The 19,784-nt window shown below is 40.1% G+C and overlaps 1 protein-coding gene across 10 annotated transcripts in view; it reads left to right on the top strand.

Moving 5' to 3' along the window:
- The first annotated feature begins 702 nt into the window (after positions 1–702).
- The window catches only part of LDB2 (LIM domain binding 2), a 225,062-nt gene continuing 205,980 nt past the window's right edge, over positions 703–19,784 (top strand). For 2 of the 10 annotated variants that reach the window (XM_086747301.1, XM_086747300.1), the window contains exon 1: positions 703–1,157. In XM_086747301.1, coding sequence (XP_086603427.1) covers positions 1,026–1,157 — 132 coding nt within the window. In that variant the 5' untranslated portion in view covers positions 703–1,025. The remainder of the gene's footprint in view (positions 1,158–19,784) is intronic. The other 8 variants (XM_086747299.1, XM_086747303.1, XM_086747298.1 and 5 more) reach the window with 7 other exon arrangements.

The raw sequence follows: 19,784 nt of genomic DNA on the forward strand, positions 1-19,784 counted from the left end.
TTGTGCACAGGAATGATCCTGAGAACAGGGACCGGTCTCCTCCCCAGCTGCCGCCACCTTTTTCTCCCGGGAGCAGCTTTTGGCCGGAGCCGTGTGTGCACTGCTCACCGCCGCCGAGCGGGACCGCCAGCAGTTACTCGGGGGTCCCGTTCCCCCACCCGGCTCTTTGTGTTTTTAATTTTCTTTTTTTTTTTTTTTTTTTTTTTTTTTCCCCGGGAGGCTGCTGTTAGGAGCTCCGTTTGTCTGCTTTCCATTGTGTGAAGTGCGGTGTGTGTGGAGGTTTTGTCTTTGTGCGGGCTCCCCGGCCATCCCACTCCGCGGCAGCACCAAGGCCGCCCTCCCTCCCGTCCCCCCAAACTGTTGCTGTGAGGTGCACCCCCCTCCACTTGCCAAGGCACCGGCGGGGCGGCGAGGGCTGCCGAGCCCGGGTAGCCCAGCAGAGCCGCTCCGAGCGGGCAGGGCTGGGCGGAGGGGAGCCGCCTCGGCGCGGGTGAATCCCCAGCCGCAAGCGGCGGGGATGGCCGTGGCCCGTGTTTATGTGTTTTGTAGTAATCACATTTGTGACATTACCCGAGCGTGCCGCTCGAGGAGAGTGATTGGCTCAGGCAGCTTTTAAACCACCTATATGCTAACAAGCCTTGCTGCCAGGTTCCTGCGGGGTCCTGGCTGGGAAAAAAATTAAACCCAAACCTTAGACCTCTGTCAGGCGGAGAGGAAAATTATATTTTTGAACTGGTCCGCAGCGTGGACAGGAAATGACCCCTCCGGCAACCGCTGCTTTAAAAGCGAGCGGCGGTGCCTGAGGCTGCCCAGTCTCCCGCTCCGCGGAGCCGTGCGCTCCCGCTCCCGCTCCCCCCGCCTCCCGCCCGAGCGGGCTCCCACAGCAGCGCCCCGCCAGTGCGCGCAGCCTGGATGTGTCTGTGTGTGCGCGCTGCTACTTTGTACTGTGGAGAACACACAGCCCATGTGCTCTGTATGGATGTTGGTGATACTCTGTCTAGCTTGAATCTCTGCAAGCAGGCAAGATGTCCAGCACACCACATGACCCTTTCTATTCTTCTCCTTTTGGCCCGTTTTATAGGAGGCACACACCATACATGGTGCAACCAGAGTACCGAATATATGAACTGAACAAGCGGCTGCAGTCGCGGACGGAGGTAAGTCCCTCAGCCTTGTTTTCCTGTGCATGGAGCGTGGTAGGTTTCAGCCCGAATTCCAGCTGGAGCGTCCCACTCGACAGTACAGTGTATGCAGGCACGAACCCTAATTAATTTAGTAGTTTAATTGGGTAATCCCGTGTTGTGTTTCCACGCAGAGCAACTCTTTGAGGAGATAACCAGTTGAGGCTGAAATCTTGAAATCACAGTACGGCACTTGAGGATTGATTATCATGCTGGTCTCAGGAAATTTCTTTGCCTTAGTGTGGTGTTTGGTCAGAATCTGTCCTGCTGGCGTTTGTGGCTGTAATATTGCAAGGTATCGCTTGAGCTTTTGCACAAAACTAATTCAGAAATGTTGCAGGTTAAGGGGGAGAGACGAAGCTTTCTCTGGTTTTGTTCTGTAAACTCGCTAAAATTAAAGAGGAATGATAACAGAAAACAGGAGCAGACAGAGTTTAAAAAACTTCTTCCTATGCTGTCCTGAACACGTTCAGGACAACTGATGAGAGAAATTCATGTTTACATTTAGAATGCAGTTACTTTTAGCAAGAAATATTATCAGTTCATGACTTTATCAGATAGCTGTCAAAAGTACCCAATTAATGTAAACTACATTCAGTCTCCGTTATGCTTTGTATAATCTGTTACTGGTTTATACACCCTGGCTTCTACATCCAGACCAGCCACCACAAAGAATATGCTGAATGGGAGGGGGAAATACTTTTGCCACTTAAAGACAGAAAATAGTGGAGGCTACGTCTTGTTATTTAGGTGGTTCAATAAAGCACACTTTTTAGTCTGTCGAGGTGCAAACTGTGTGGACTGAATCAGGCTGCATTTCAGCCCATGTGTCTCTGTGTGTGCAGCAAACATTCTGGGTGCTGCAGTTTTTCATAGCAGTTTACTCGTGGTGCCCCGAAAAGACTTTTTAAAAGTATTAATCTTCTGTAGTGAATGGCTTCATAGGGAGGCAAATATCTGTCACATTCGTGCCATGAAGCATGGTAAAGGATCTCAGGATGGTCTGTTTGTTGTATTGTAATTCTTTAAGAGAACATGAGGTTATCATAAAATAAAACACACATGCCTGAGTTGTCAGCTAAGCCATGGAGAATCTGTGACGTTTAATGTATATGATACAGCTAACGAGATGTGACCTGCTTTCTGATTGGGTAACCGCCACGGGGTAACCGCTTTTCTGACACTGCTATCACTGCTGCTCTTAAAACACTGCTGGGGAGTCACTGGTAAATACACTTCGTGCTGGCTGAAAACTCCCAGCAGCTCATTGCTCCCAAAATCATGGCAACTGTTTATCAGTTTTGCCCCAAGCTGTTGGTTGCGGAGGGTCATTGCCGCTGAGAGAGAAGGAGGGGGCTTGGGGGGTTTATTTCCTACTGTTTATTTGTCATTGTCTTGCAACTCTGTTCCTTACATTCCTGTACATATTAATGTAATAATTTCTAGACTTTTTCAAGTGAAAAGAAGAAATAGTATAATTAAGTGATTCGTTCAGGGTTTTATATACAAGCTGTTCTGAAAAGCTATCAGTGCTAATTTAGCCTTTTTACATATTATTTTAGTGGTGCTTTTAATAAATGACCAGTTTCTGACTGCAGCTCCTTTACAAGTGTTACGCTAGAAAAGTTTCTGAGGGACTTGTGAAACAAATTCCCCCTCCCCATTGCTGAGGTGTGCTGAGTTAGACTTCAGCGCATTTAATTGCAATTTTTGCTGCGCGCATTCACATGGATTGTTGTGGACAAAAAGCGGTAACCTACTCTTCCTTGCTATAGGTACTGCCATAGGTTTCAGCAGCATTTTACTTTGACAGACAGGGCTTAGTTAATGAAGGCCTTATGCTCCAGCATTTCTTTTATTTGCTCAGAGTGAAAATACTTTTGCCTTGTGATTGGTCAGTGTTTACATTCTGGTTCTCTTTTCTTCAGTTTCTGAGCTCTGTGCTGTAGGCGTTGTTGTTTCTCAAAATGTACTTTCTAGCTAGCTTCAGCTCATCTCATTCATCCTCTAATTAAAACACCTTCCTTAATAAAAAAAAAAAAAAAAAGAATTAAATTAGTTTCCTGGGACACTTACAGTGATTAGGTGTGGACAGCCTGTAAAGAATCACGCTGGCTTCTGGGGCAGGTTGGGAGTGGAAGTTTCACATTAATTTTACGCACTTCCAAGCATGTTTGGGATTGGTGGCTGAAGGCTTCTGGAGCATATATAACTAGCTCTGAATTTTTTTTCAGTCCAGACCGATGGAGCCCTGTATGTCATGGAAGGAATGTGCTTGTGCTGTGGGTGATACAGGCTTACTGCAGGAACGTTTCTCTTCAGGCAGTCTTTGGAATAATGTAGGCACTGGTCTCTGAAGAAGGCTGCTTGTACTCTGCGAGCCCCAGGGGGTAGGTGAGCACAAGCAAAGCAGCTTAAGGGGAAAGGAATTACAAAGAAACTCTCCAAAAGACCGGGGGTAGCAAGCTGGCAGATTCCACTTGGACCCAACTTCTGCAGAGAGCCAGTGGCAAGTGAGGATGCATTAAAAAATGGGAAACTACAGCTCTTATCCTAAATATATCCTTGGGAAGCCTTTGGGATTTTCCTGTTTCCCTACAAACTAAAAATGTCCTTAATAATCCTTTAGAGTCAGATTCTCTGCTGCCCCTTGCAGTGGTGGAAGTTCCAAGGCAAAGCAAAATGTACATAATTTAATTAAGTTGTAGGGAGGATGGATGAAAGCCTGTGGAAGGAAGATCTGTATGTCATATCTGTTTTCTCCCCTCCATCTGTAGAGCTCACCTTTGTAGTGAATTCCTGTAGCTGCTCTCCAGAGCCTGCAGTTAGGTGAGAAGTGCTTAAAAAAAAGCAATGGACTGGTAGAGACACCATTAGGGAATCCACTGGTAAATGCCATTTCTATTCCTGCTCTCCTGGCAGCAGGGTCTACGGTGTGTTGGGGGAGGGAGAAGTGTCCTCAAAGTGGCTCTGCGCTTGGGGACCCTTCCTGAGAAATCCACTGCTTCCACTCTGGTTTGTGTCAGCACTAGGTGGAAGGGAATAACAGTCAGTGTGAAGGATGTGCTCGGTGTACTAAGCAGAAAAAGTACAGAGTGATAAATAAAGGTCATTTAGATGCAGCATGGTGATCTTTGTTGTTCTTAATTTCTTTAGGAAGAAATGGTAGTCATGAAAGTAAAGAATTAGCAACTCTAGCCTGTGCTAGATGTGCAAAACTTTTGCTCTCCAAACTTCTTACAACTTTATGGGCTCCTCAGGCAGAACCTACAACTGCCTTTTTAAATTCAGGGTCAGTCTTAGGCAAAGAATTCCAATCACACCCAGGCAGGGGGTGGTTTTATGATGCAAGTACTGGCAGAAGTCCACCACCTAGCTAATTCTTACGTGATCTAAAGTAAATTAGGGAGTCTGAGTTACTGACTAGTGTACAGGAACACCTTACCTTCCTTAAAAGTTGTTCAAAGAAACCTAATCTGGTAATACTATTTTCTAAATGGAAATTAATATGTGCTTTCTTAATAATACTTTGAGAGTGTCTAATGCCATTTTGTAATGCATCAATAATCCTCATCTGAAGAAGTAAAATGAATATTTAAATGCTTAATAATGTCTGGCAGATATAAAGATAAATCTTATTTACTTCTATCATAGTTGATTAACTTTCTGGTTAACCAAAATGCAGCTGTTTCCTTGCTCTGTGTGTGGTTTTAAGGATTTCATTGCCATTCCCTCAAACTCAGTTTATCTTAGCATTTTTGTATCTGTGTTAGGTTGACATTTCAAGAAAGCAATCCTGTTGTGGCATAATCAGCAGTTTCTGAAGTTCTAGGTAGCAATACACAAGATAGATAAATTAGCTTAAATACTTCCTCTGGTTTTCATAAAACTCGTTGTTTAGAAAAGCCTCTTTTCCTCTTTGATGTTGTAAATCCTTTTCTGTTCTAATTTTTAATTATTTGAAATTGCTCACACTTAAAAGAAAACAAAAGGTGATTATATCTTGTGTATAATAATTTTTCAGTAACATTACCGTACATGGTGAATAGATCACTTAAAGTTGCTGACAGTTTAAAGTTTGAGGTGTTGCTTTATTGCCATTAATCAAAAAAATGTAGCAAGCCTTTCACTTTTTTTTTTTTTAGTCCCCTATTTTGTTAGAACTTTTGCATATCACATTATATTAAATTCACCTGTAACTTCCCTGTTGTTGCAAGCGGTTCTGCTTTACATCACCATTATATGCAAAACACAGCTTTTCTCCTGGCTAGGAGAGCAGTGTTTTAAGGGTGACTAGAGAACTTGATTAGTAGCATATTGGTTTTAAAGACAATCAGCTTAGTCAAATCATGCTAAACTCCTATTAAACCATATAGTGAATTTAACAAAAGTAGAGATTTCATCATGGAACAAAGCGTAAAGAAAATTGGAATGAAAATAAAGGAGGATGTTATGATTATTTAAAAGCTACTAGATGAACCGGAAGCTTACATATTCATACTCAACCAAATATTTAAAGCAAATCAAAGCAAACAAAAATTTTACAGTTTAATGGAAGTCTCTTATTTTACTTCCTCACATTGCTATCTGATGAAATAATCTTTTCTTCTTCTTCCTGATGTATTTTTAATAGATTAGTCATAAAAATCTATGTTGTGACATCACATTTGTTCACTTAGCAACTTAGTATCGCAAACAGATCCCTCATATTGTGTACATAAGTCTGAGTCTGTCCAATGAGTTTGTTTTGTTGAGGGGAAAACACATAAACTTCTGTCTTGAAGTATTTTTGAGGAAATATTTTCACCTACAAATACACTAATACTTAGCAGTTCTAGGAACATGAGTAAAGTATTTTAAAAGAGTACTTACAAACCATGTTTTGCTGAAACTAAAAGGTCAGTTTTAAAAGGAAACCCTTGAACTCCTTTAGGCAGACACTGACTTCAGAATGGATTCAAGACTCTTTTTGCTGATTATCTTTTATTTCATATAGTTTTTCCTTCCCTTTAAAAAATTTCAGTTGCAGCTGTTTTCAATTAAAATTGTTACAAACTAACAATGCTTATGAGGCTGGGGGAGGAAAAAAAAAAAGACTACTTCCTGTCCATGCTGATCCTGAGCTTACAATCTGGGGTGTCTTGCTGCCTTTTTTTTCCCCTCCTAAAGTTATAATATAGAATGTAAACTGCACGCGTAAGGAACAGGGAGCTTCTGGGGGGAGAGAGTCAGTGTGAAAGTGTAAAAATGGATCTCCTCTGCAAATCACTGATTCTTAGTAGATAATTTCTTAGTAGAAACTTTTTCAACCCTTCCTTTTCTCTTTTTCATTCTTTACTCTTTAAACCATAAATCACTTGAAAAACCTTAAACTCTGTCTTTCCCTGATGTAAACAAGATTTACTATGCAGATCCAGTCTCAAAAATAGAAGCCTCTGGATGGTGAGAAGGAACAAAATAGAGATCATAACAAGGGCCCAGTGCTGTGCTCTTATTTAAGCTGGAGCTTTGCCTGCAATAGGATTGCAAGATCAGATTTAAAAAAAAAAAAAAAAACCACCCACATTTGTTTTTGCTATATACACTTTCTTTGTTTACAGTAAAAGGGTATGGGTAGATTGCTAAACTCATTGCAATATTTTTAGCTGGACTCCTCACTTCAAATGGTATTTTTTTATATCTTTTTGCCAAAAGTTGCATATCTGCTGTAAACAGGCATTCCAACCGGGCTGATACTTTGTTCGGTTGCTTCCTCCCCAAGAAGAGCTTTCTTTCCTGCGCTGCACTGTGTAAACAGGCCGGCATATATCCTCAGTTTTGCTGGGTGCTTTTTTCCTAAAAGTTGTTTCTGGGCTACTCAAAGCCTCAGGGGGTGATCCTGACAGGGACAAGATTGCCCCAAAGTGGTTGATGGTTAGTCTCCAAAAAAAGAGACTGTGGTAGGGCAGGGCCTGTTGGCCAGGTCTCAATGATCTTATTTGTTAGGCAAAAATAGATAGCAGTGAAAGAAACCTCCCTGAACCCCTGGCTGAAATCTTCTCCCCAGGCCTCTGTCTTTCTTTTCTGCAGTACATTCTTTCTGTGTTTGATTACTGTTACAATTTCACAGAGAAAGCACTTTATGGTCAGAATACTGTTTCAATTTCTCTTACATTGGGGTGGACAGCAATGCCTTTCAAAACTAAAGCCTGTTAGTTACTAATCTAAGCCAAATAGTACACTTGGTACTCCTGAGGTAGCTGAGGATCAACTAGAACCACCTGCGGACCATAAACCTCAGTATGGAAATAGTTGATGCTTCTGGAGACAACTCTGGCACTTTCATTCCTTAGGGGGCTAGTGAAAAATCACCAACTTGGAAAAATGAGACCTTTGCAGAACTAAACATGAACTAGGACTTAGTGGCTTTCTAAGCCTGTCACCTCTACGGGACTCAAGAGTGTTGGTAATGTAGAGTCTTTGCAAAGACCAAAAATTTTACAGAAGTAGGTTGTCCTCTCCGTAAGACTTAGGTTGCTTTGACACCACCTTGCTGTTTATACACCATTGCCAAGAAAACATAATCATGATGAAGCTCTTGGCCAGGATGGTGCTCCCATCTGCATCATACAGACTTGAAGCGTGAGACTTGAGCATAGCAGACTTTTTCTCTATGAATAACTCTGATAACTACAGCCAAAATATAAGTATTAAACTAGAACTCCTCCCTAAGGTCTTTCTGTTGTTGATACTCACATCCAGGTACTTGGCCAGGGCAGTCACAAACTCACAACTGACATAGTAAAGCCATAACTTTACGAAGGTTTCTAGATGTCCTGAAAATCTACTGCCTGGTTACCTACTAACTAGTCAGGTCTTTGCATCCTTCCAAGCAACTAATAAATTAGAACAGTGCTCTAAAATCTATCTATCACATGTGATCTGCAATACGTGCTGATATCCATCTTTCCTGATGCAAAGCCCAGACTCAGCTTGCCAAGCCTAGTTAGCTGAGGAGAAGCATTCAAATCTGTCTGTACCCCTTGTGTGTGTGTTTAAAAAGAAAAGGGGGAAATCTAATCTCTGGGTGTAGTTTTGCTATCGGATTATTCACCTACAGCAGATTCAATACCTGTCCAGATCCTGTCCATTTTACACAACTGCTAGCTGCAGACTAAAGCATCCTTCATGATCCAGAAGAATTGCACAGGCTTGGTGAATGACCTTATCTGTTGCATTCAGAGGGCAAATGAAACATTATGTATGTACAAAAGTGATCATATTTGGAAACCTCTGATTAAGGCAGACCCAAGAATAGACCTAAGCACAGATCCACTGTGCTCATTCTTCAAAAACTAACTGCTTGGAAAAAACAACTGTCCCTGTTTATGTGCAGTCTTACATCACCTGTGCAGTGGACTATTTTTACTTTTCTTTTGGACTTTCAAACATTTGTTTTTTCTAATTACATTTTTTTATTAGGTTATTTTCTAAAGTAATACATTGAGAAAATTATGACTTCCAGTACATTGCACATTTAAAGTATTTCATGTGCCTTATTTTGATTCTTGTTCCAGTTGTGTAGTTTTGCCTCAGCCTTTAGCAGAAGATTGCATCGGAGAAAGAGTTGCCATCTGTCTTAGAGCAGGTTACAAAGAGATTTCTGAAGTATTAATGACTACACTATACAAAAAGAAGTATTCTAAATCTTTAAATAAAGTAGTCACATGGAGAGAGGAAAATGCTCAGAAAACAAGAATGTAAATAGAGCAAAATTTTTTAGTTTTGTTACTGTTTAAGTTGAAGCATCCTCACCATACTCCGTCTCTCAGGAAGGCAGTCAGAAGCACAGCGTTCCTAACCGTCTCCTCTTCTACAGGCTAGAGATCCTCCAGCGTGTGATTGGCAAGGCAGGCATGAAGCCTGCTTTGCCACTAGGTTTGCAACCAGCGTAGTTTCCAATGATAAGATTGGAAAAAGGGAATATGACATGCCTCATGTCTAGAATGCTATGTTTTCTTCATACAATTTACAGAAGTCTCGCACGTGGGTTATGTGGCAGTGGAAGAAGGCTTACAACTCTCTGTTTTACTCAGTTCTCCATATTCTCATAGTAAATTGCCTTTTCAGATCAGTGTCATCATCTTCCAGAACTCTTGTGTCCACTTTAAGTGCCAAAAGTGTTTCCATGTTACTCCATTTTGCATCACAGTAATGTTATTGTGACTAGAAAGGAAAAGAACTACTATAAAAGAATTACTTTAGAGCAAATGAAAATTCTTCTTGCTAAAGTTGTTCAGCATCTTGCAGGAGGGACCCTCCTTCTTTCTGGTACTTGGTCAGCATTTCTCCACCTTTCTTTTTCACCATACCAAGATGTTAAAAACATTGGCAGCATACAGATTCTATACGTGCATTTTCAATCGCGCTACTTGCTGTGGAGGATGAAGGCAGTACAGTAGTTCTATCACTTCTACCTTAGACTTAATCACCGGAGTATCAGTTAACCCTTAGGGTAATTAGGTAATAATGTTGTTGATGTGATTTGAAGTATCATTTTAAGCAATTAGAAGTTCAGATATAATGTGCTGCGATTATGCATTATATAGCGCATCTATCCATTTTACAGAGCAAAAATTACCATGTGTTTTGTGGGAAGCTTGGCATTTTCCACGGACTGGAGTTCTGCTTGTATTTACGAACAGCATGCCTGTAAACTGTGGTAATAACTCTTTGAAGGCCACACCTATGCACATTATGTTAAAAAGCATAAGCCCATTTTAATGAATGTGTTGGCATGAATAATGGGACATGAAAAGCCAGCACACTGGGTAAAGGTTCATTACCTGAGTGCAACAAATACTATAAGCAAAATTTCCATGACTATTCACTTGAGTTTAACAGTGAATTTGCTTTGGCTATGCTTGTGCTCTTTATGCCTTTCTGTGAATGTTTGATCAACGGAGTTTTATTCTTACAAATAATTGCAGAATGCAAATTTCAATTTGTTAAGCATTCTGGAAAGAAAATGCTTATTTTACACAGGCTAAGCTGAGAGGCAGTGTTTCTTGTTTTGAGTTTCCAAAACCTCCCAGATAGAATCATGATACTTAGAAATTAAATACCAGGGAAGAATCTCTGATGGCTTTACAGTGAGGACTGACTGGTGTATAAATGTAAAGCAAATTAATGGTGATGACTGGTGGCAATGGGAAAATTACAGGTCAGTAAATATGATGTATGTGCCTATTTTTTTTCATGGGACAGGGCACTGCTTACCATGCAGTTACTTTAGAAAAATGTAATATGAAAGGACTGATGGAAAAATTCGAAGCTTCCTGGCATTTTAAGCTCCATCTGTGCTCATCCAGTTAAGGATGCGAAACAGTAATACACAATATATGACCAATCACAGCATATAGTCTTAGCAGAATATTACATGCTTACTGCGCACAGCTTGTTATGAAAGATGAGCAAAAATGTGTTTTAAATGTGAATAATTAATGCATTTAAAATGTGTATTAATTCCTTGCAACTCTGAGTAGATCGAAGTGGAATTCATAAAATTTATTATTTGATGTGAATGATTAGCTCAGCTCTTTTCAGTACCTCTTAACACTCTGTCAGGGTTAATAATGCAAAGTAAAAGGATCGGTCAAGATGCCAGCGCACCAAGTACATCGCTTCTCTGATGGTGCTGTAGGATTATTTAACACCCACATCAAGAACATCCTGAAGCAACCGAGTTACACCTTGACAGATCGTTTCATCCAAAGGGCTGCACTGCTGAACAGGCAGCGTGGCGCAGACTTCCTCCCAGAGCTCAGTGTTAGCACTGGTACATAACCTGAAGCCGCAACCTGCGTGTCTGGACTGACAAGAATCCTACCAGTTGAGCCACTGTGACACCTTGTGGCTTAGGAAGCAACACAAGCATCTTGTAAAAAACTAACAGGTAAAATCCAGAGGTTAATGGGTGTTGATAAATGCCCTCTCATATGACTATCAACAGAAATATCTTTGCTGGGTTACTTCACTATGTTTTCAAGATGCAGTTAAATTAAGCGGTAGTGGGCTCATTTCTGTTCGGGGTCCTTATATTACGTATTTTGCTGTGAAGTGTCATAAGACGAAGCATCATTTTGCGAAGTCTAACCTGGTGCTATTATCTGCTGCTGTTATCTCCAGTGCTCTGGTGTTTGCTCATCATTCAGATTACATAAAGAAACAATGTTTTGGCTGCAGTACAGAGTAAATATTTTGTTTGTTTGCAACCATTAATTTGGTTAACCAAAAGAACGCTTGAAGGGAGTAAAGTACTTATGGGTGCTGAGTATGTTCAAACAGTAGGAGAATGAAAAGTAACTAAGATATAGTCCACATGTGGCAATGGGCACACAACTCTCTAAAACCCTGGTTGTGGGGTTAAACAGATCAGTGTTTCAGCTGTGGACAATTCATTAACTACAATGAAGCTGTGTTTTGCTGAGAAATTCTCAATAAACTTAAAATTGGGCCAATAATGCATGGAGCTGAGAAGGAACTGTGCATCTGTAAAGGTGCAGGACCTCACAGCACCTGACACTAGGCTCTTGGGTGTCACTTGTTACATCTTCAAACAAACCCATCCGTGTTTTCTTCCATGATGATCCTGAGCATTTGAGAGGCATTTCCTTCAAACTCATGCATTATGTCCTGTAGCACTTTCCTTGGCTCTGGCGGTTTCAAAAACTTGGCAACAACTGGGCTGAAATTGTTGCCTTCTGTTGCCAAATACTGACTTACTGCTGAGCTCACTCCCTCACGATGCAAGGGGTCTGCATCCCTCTATTGTCCCTTATCTTCAGGTACCTCCACAGTGCTGTCACTTAAACATAATATGTAGAAGTACATGCCCAAACTTGCATTTAACTTGCTGATGTGGGAAGCAGTAGCAGCAGAGGGCATGCAGTCTATCTTATTTCATGCATAGGTATTTTGATCCTTTGCTGTGCTTTATGCTCTTAAAGTTAGTTGGCTGCTGATGCTTGTAGATAATTGTGTCTTCATGATGTGTACCATTATATTTATTATAAGATTCTTGGGGCTGGCTGGCACCACTTTCTCTGTTCTTGTACAGTGCTGGCACAGTGGAGTTCTGGTTTGTACCTACAGATCATTTTTTACTACTCTGCAATGTATCGTAACTAGCTAAAGGCTAGAAGTAGAGAGTAGTACTTAAAATACTTTCAAAACCAAGTCTAAGTATACCACATGCATTTTGATTTCCCAAACCAAAATGTTTTAATTGATATTACATGTATTTATGCACTACAAATAATTATCTGACTAGAAAATACCATAATACTGTAGGTTCTTGGAAGATGACTGTTTAGTGTTATTAACACATTTTGTTACTTCTCAAATAATTTAGCACACCCATGCAAACCTACTGGCTTTGCCAAGAAAGTACAAATATATTTTAGGGCAGCATTCTGCTGGTTGATTTGTACATCTGATATTGTTATTAAGTCTATTACTTTTTTAGTGTGATTCTTCAGTAGTTTCACATCAATCAAAGAAGCTCATTCCAAGTCCATTTTCTCTTAACAGTGGAAAGACTATCTTATCTTAAATTCCACAGGAAAAGCATATTCTTCTCGATGGGAGCTGGCGCTGTGCAATATGTATCTTATTTCATGAGGATTTTGGGGGGGGATATTATAGTCTTGTAATAAATAAGTTCTTGTAATAAATAAGTAGAGATGAACCAGAGAGGTTGTTCTAGGGAAGAAAGGCAACAGTTATTTTTTCTTTTATTGTTTGCACTCTACTGATTTAATTAGCCAGTGAGAACAGACCCACTTTGAATATTAAAAAGACAAAATCAGCTCCCCTCCTCCCCCTGTCCCCACATCTGTTGCCTTTTGGAATCTACTTACAGTACCAAAACTACACAGGGTCTAATGGATTTTGCTTTTTAACAGACGTTACCTGTATTTGCTTGCAAATAAATGAGGTATTTATAAATATTTTATTCCACTTCTGAGGGAAAGGTGCTGTTTAAATTGTCATTTTGAAAGAAACTGGGCTATCTTAAGCAAAGCTAAAACATTTCTGGTGTTACACAAATGAAGGTAGTCACAGTCCTAATACATTTCTGAATGATGATCTAATAGCAATATTTTAATGATTACCATATTATAGAAACTTAAATAGTTCCTGAGACTGCTTGAAGTTGGAAAGAACAGAGTCCTGTGTGGGGTTACACATTGGTTAGGAGCAGGAGAGCACAGATGGGTAAAACTACTGAAATGATCTCTGCTCTATTTCATTACGCTACTGCCTTCTGCAGTATTACTGAATTTCAATAAGGAAGGGAAGCAGTTCCCTGCACCTCTGCTCAGTTAGGCCCACGCCTGGACAGGAGCTAAAGCCTTCTTTCTCATCACAGTCTAGAATATGAATATTAATACTTCATCCGGATCACAGTGTTGCAGGACCAAGGGATCCTTGTCCTGCTCAGTGCCCATCCTATTTTGGGACCTTTCATTATCTGTGGTCCCCCTTAGCTTTCTTTAGCGCAGCATCTAAAGACAGCATCACTAAAAGGTGGATTTTTCAATAGTTTTTTCTCACCATTTTTTATAGGCGTATGCTAGCTACTTTATTAAAATATTTTTCCTGTTGAGAGGAAAGAACTATCCTAATTTTGCTAAAGGTAGCTTTTTAGAAAGACAATTACCTGTATAATTTTCAAGATTATTATTAGGAAGTGTATGAAACTGTTAGGACCATGGGAACTTGGATAAACCCACCTGGTGTGCAAATTTAGTTACTGGGATAGCTGCTCTAAGCTTGAGAACACTGAGTGTGATTATAAGAGTCAACTGAGAAACATAAATTGAGAGCTCAGCCCAGCAGTCTTTCCTTCCTTAGAGATTGATGGCACACAGATGCACAATTGCAAATAACAGTTTGTGGGCCAATGGTGCTGTTGTGATTAAAAAAAAAAAAAAACAAAACCAACCAAAAACAAACAAAGAAAGAAAGAACTGTTTTCTCTATTGCAAGCTTCCTAGGTTTGTTGTAGCCTGATCTTGTAACTGCAGCGCCTCATCCCATGCAAAGTTTTGCTGTTTATGTCAGTGAAATGAGCATTTGGCCCTGTATATGAAGGGGCTAGAAGAAGGTGCAGAAGCTGGTTTGGCAAAAATTTGTTTTGTGGAACCTACCTATTCCAATAGGCTTAGCGATTTTAGGTGACTTAGTTCTTAGCAAAGCATTTGAGGCACCTGAAAAAGACTAGAAGGGTGTATTCAGCTTCTAGGTGTTGTCCATAATTATAACATAGGCTATGTGATAAAACTGCATGTTCAGGGGCTTAGGTTACATTTGCACTTACCATTTCACAAATGCCAAAGGTGTAATGGAAAGCACAGTTACGGACAAGCAGCATTCGCTATTAAGGAATATTATGTAGCAAAACAGGTAACAGAAAGGGGGTGAAGTTTTTCTCATTCAGAAATTTAGCTGGGGAGAAATGCATGGCACATCTATTAGCAGCATAGTAGGCAGATCTGGCAGGGTATATGAAGTACATCATTTAGTTGAGCTTATCCACACACTCCTTGAAAGTGGACTCCAAAGCCTACATTGTTAGCTGTATTAATAAATAACACATTTTGCAAGATTTGGTGTTAGGTTTATTCTTTGTTTGTTTGATTTTAATATGGATCCAAACCAAATCCTGGACATTCATAGTTAATATTTTTCAACATTTTTCTCCAACAGCTGCTAGCCTCTACGGCTTTACCAGGAAGGGGAAAGGAGACGATTAAATGAAATTCATAGCCTTGTAGTGTCTGCTCAGCCTGCAACTGGCAGTGTGTGTGGTTTGTGACTGCCGACCTGGCAGACTTATAGCATTTTTTGACATCAGGCGCACACATCATGGGTCTATGCAAGCTAAATATGGGCTTCAAACCCCCTCTCCACAGTTGCTTTCAGTTAGGAGACTAAGGACTTCTAGTAAAAATCAGAGCAAAAGAACTGAACCGCTTGTTTCAGTGGTGAACTTTTGTGCTTGGCAGCACGACCTCAGTTACTGAAGCCAGCAGCGATTTTTTTGTAGATGTGCTTTCTGCGTAGTGCTTTATTTGTTTGGTATAGTAAACGATAACTTGCTGCTTTAATAAGTCAAAAATGGATGCAGCTAGTAAATCTGAGTTCTGCTGAAATAAATAGCAAATTCTTCATTAGCTTCAACAGTACCAGCACCAGTACCTTAAAGTACAGATTCCTTCAGTTTGTTATTTGTATGAACCTTTGGAGTTCTTTTGCTAAGAAAATGAGATTGAAATAATTATCTCTACAAGGTTTTATATATGTTGACAAAATGTTACTGTCCATTTCACACTCAGTTGCATTTAAAACCTGTGGGTGCATTTCAGGCCATAAAATAAGTTTACAAAATAACAGCCACTTGCATTCATAGTTGTCTCTTTTGCGTCTACTTAATGATTTATTTATTTCTAAGAATTGCATTTGAAATTCCGAGATCTCTAAACCTTTTCAGTATCAAACTGACCACTGCTCTTAGAAAATAATCTACATCAGCATCAACTCAATCTTTGACAAGGGCTGGAGGAAATGAAACATCTGGGATCTATTAAGATTTTTATTTATGCTTTTAAATATTGAGATGTGTATCACTGCTTGCCTTTTACGCTTTCAGCATGAATCCATTAAAAAAGTTCTCGCAACACAAACAGTTGCATGGTAAAGTGATTTGGGCTAGAAAGCTAGAAATTGTAATTGTAGAAAAATCGTAAGGAAGGCAACAACTGTGGTGAATGTTGGTTTATTTATTTATTGCAGTGATAGAAAGACTTCACCAGGTTCTTCCCAAAGATAACAGACTTTTCAATTCTCTTGTGGCTTCTCACAGAAAATGCTCCACCGTTGCATTTATCTGCTTTATATACGCCATGCCCTTGAGGTGCAACCTTGTTGGAGTCTTCCATGAAAGTGTGATGGCCTGAAATTTTCTCACTACCACACTTTCAAATAATCCCCTACTTACACCCTCATCAAAGGACATGGGTTTTCATCATTATCTTGCCTTTGTAATCATGGAATATTTTTGGAGGGGGAAGGAGGCTGTTAGGCCAGTAGCCCAGGCCAGAAGTTGGTTGAGTTTCCACAAACTCTGCTAATTCTCTTCAGCTCCCCTGCGCTCCCCTGGAGCCTGTGGAGAGAGCGGGGTGCGGGACAAGAGGATTACAGCCTCTGAGGTGCTCTGTCACTGCAGTACCAGACAGATTGTAAATATGTTGTTAAAGATAGACATTTGGGAAACAGACAGTGCTGCTACAAGGCTTTTTTGGAGGTCAGTTAATGAAAGGAAAGCTGGAGTGCTGTCAGGTTTTCCACAAGGCCACAAGAAGGGCATGGCCGTGTCTGAGCGAGACAACTGTTGTGCTGGGGCCTAAATTTTCAGGACTGCAGGATCTTGTTGTCGCTTTGTAAATACACCTCTCTGCCTTGCTCCACTTTCAGCCAATACATTTAATTTCTAAGCTAAAGAGCCGTGTAGGCCAGTCTTGTTAATCAAGTACATGCAGACAGTCCTTAGGGAAGGAGAAGGCCCTGGAGGGGTTCCTGCTGTAGGGGCCGCCAGTGGAGCGCAGGCAGTATGGCGGCACTGCTGACGCGCAGGCGCCTGGGTCAGCAGCGCACACAGCACCTGGGGTTCTCAGCATCAAAAGCAAAAGCTGAAGGAATGGCTCCTGTTAACTATCAGTAAGTAACTGTATCCTATTCCCACTGGGACAGGTCACTAGAGGGGGTGAGATCTCATGTGTTAATCTAGAGTATTACAGGCATTTTGGAGGACGATTGTAAATCCTATTTTTAGTGGCTGGTGGAAAGAGGAGCTCATTACCAGGTAGAATCATTCAGCTGAGCCAGAGTCCCTTCCATCCCACAGAAACCCTCTTGTAAAATGTATTTGGGATTTTTTCTGTGGCTTGCTGATTTTACTGGAAACTCTGAACACAATATCTGGAAAGAATTAATTGGAAACCATGCCATTTTGGGGGAGGTGGAAGGCAAAAAGGATGCACATTTGCAGGTAATTGGTGCATTCAATGTATACTTCCCATAGTGAGTTTTACCAGAATTTTCCATTCTTTACTTTTAGATTCCTGGAAATAGGAGAAAAACACAGTTAGCTTTAGGAAGGGAAAGGTGTTTAGAAGTAGCTTGCCAGCAAATGTATCAGTCCGACTGACCATGAACAGAATGAAAGTTCAAATACCATTTCTATAGATGGTATTAACCCAAAGAGAACAGCAAAAGCAGAAGGGTTTTCTGATGCAGCACGCAGTGTCTTTAGAAGAACATTTTGAAATTTGTTGTGATCAAACACGAAAGTTCAAGATTGGATAATATCCTGTAGAGAAGATGATTTACTTAACTTCTATTACCTTGATGAGCTACATTTAAAACTTGCCTAGGATGTATCTAAAAACCTATACTGAAGTAACAACTCAGTGAAAAGCTAATATATTATTTATCAAGAAATGTTCACTAGATTACAAAGATTTGAATATCCTTCAGGATTTTCCTTTGGGTGTTGTCACAATGTACACATGAAAACATTAGACATATCAGCATAAAAACTTAAATAAAAGTGAAATTAGTTGAAGTTCCACCCAGAAACTCCATTGCTGATGAAGGGAACTGCAATGAATATAGATGATGCCACCACTGATTATGTTACCGAAATCCGGAATAAAACTCCTTAACAGCAATGCGAAGTTAAGAAGCAGGCACTTCTTTATTGCAGCGCTGGGCGCACAGGGGATCGCTCCACCTAGCATGCGCACCCATTTGATCAACAGCACGGGTTAAATACACATTAATTATACATATTCATTAAATTCCAAGAAATAATATGCATAAACATAAATTTTCTGAGAAACCATTACATCATTTCCCCACCCACTCGTGCATGCCCAGTCTTTTGAGTCGAGGGTCTTTTGGTGGTCTTGGTGGTCGTCAAAACGCCCCCTCCTCAAATTCGCTGGTCAAACTCCTCCTTGAAATCTCCATATATGGTCTTGAGAACAGGTCGCAATGCTCCTTGATTTTCCTGGCTCCAAAGTGATGGCTCAGGGCCTATTTCTGCAGGTGATGTTTGGGGGTGTTTGGGACTTACCATTGTATTAAAGATATGCTAGGCTAGCTTCTAACAAATGCGTATTATAATATCTCTAGGGTCCTACTCCCTTTAGGAACAAACAAATTTTATGAAGATTTAACCTATGTGACTACAGTTCTGCAGTTAGCAAGAATCACCTCATATTGATATTTAATTTTCAACGTTTATGTCATGTAACAATTATGATTCAAAACACTAGTGCTGTGAGTTTTTAATTTTTAAGTGGCATTGTAAGAGTGATTTTTTTTTTTTTTAGAAGTTTAAACTTCTCATTAGAGAGATCCACAATATTGTAATAGCTGACAACCTAAACTTATGCTATGAATGAAAAAGCACATTTACAAAATCTTGGAGCTAGATCGTAGCATGGCATTTCTGTGAAAGACTGTTCGTTCAAAGATTAGTTGCAGCACTCTTACTAAATGTGTTCGATTCCTTTTTTTTGTCACTGAGAAATAGGTAGCTTATTAAAGGCGAACACATCCTTTTATGCAAATTTAATGCACTTGGCAGGTTTATCATGATAAATGGTCAGAATGAGATAGTTCATGATGTATCTCTAATCTCTTCTGTGAAGATGTTCATGTCTTGCAGGAAGTAGACCCTTGAGAGCTCAAATCTTCAGAAGTATGTGGCAGATGGTGATGTCTGTGGAGTCTCGTAGATTGCTTTGAAGTTCCTCTGAATGATGCCTTCAGTGTGTCTGAGTTTTTGCAAGTTCTCTTGCTTCATCTCTCCTTTGGTGTCCTCTTCCCTACTCCATCATGTTGTGTCCCCACATTGTTTCTCATACCGGGAATATGCACCACATCCTTCCACAGTACATATCAATTCCCTCCCCTGTCCTCTTATATCTTCCCCGGTAAAGTTGTTCTTCCATTAGGCATCTTGCATATTTTAAGTGCAGTGGTTCACAACAGGAAAACAATAAAACAGAACAAATGTCTTAGAAGATCCTATCTATCATTCATGCTTTGTGTTCAGTTTTTGAGTAAATCTTTGGAGGCAAAATCAGCACCACTGTCATGTTAACTAATTCATCAGTTATAATAAATTACTAATATTAATTAGGCCAATATCTCTTTAGCTTCCTAATAAAAAATGGTTAAATTTTGTTGCTGCTGTAGGGGGTCTGAAGGAACTAAAAAGAATAAAAAAAACCACTACAAAGCTTTTGGAAATCAAAACCTAATTTACTGGAATACAGCTAATGAAATAGATACAATATAAAAGCATAAAATAATACAGGTGTTAGATCTGAAAAATTGTATATTTTCAGAGCTGAATATTTTCTCTTTTCATTAGTTGGCTTTGGTTGATCTGACTTTGGATGGGCTTTTTTTTTCCTAAAATCGAGTCCAAATGTCATGTAAATTTTTATACCTGACATATTCCCTTTGTCAGTTCACATTTTAGAT

Source organism: Chlamydotis macqueenii, chromosome 4 (assembly GCF_036417535.1).
Source record: "Chlamydotis macqueenii isolate bChlMac1 chromosome 4, bChlMac1.mat, whole genome shotgun sequence".
In the NCBI taxonomy this organism is placed as follows: Eukaryota; Metazoa; Chordata; class Aves; order Otidiformes; family Otididae; genus Chlamydotis; species Chlamydotis macqueenii.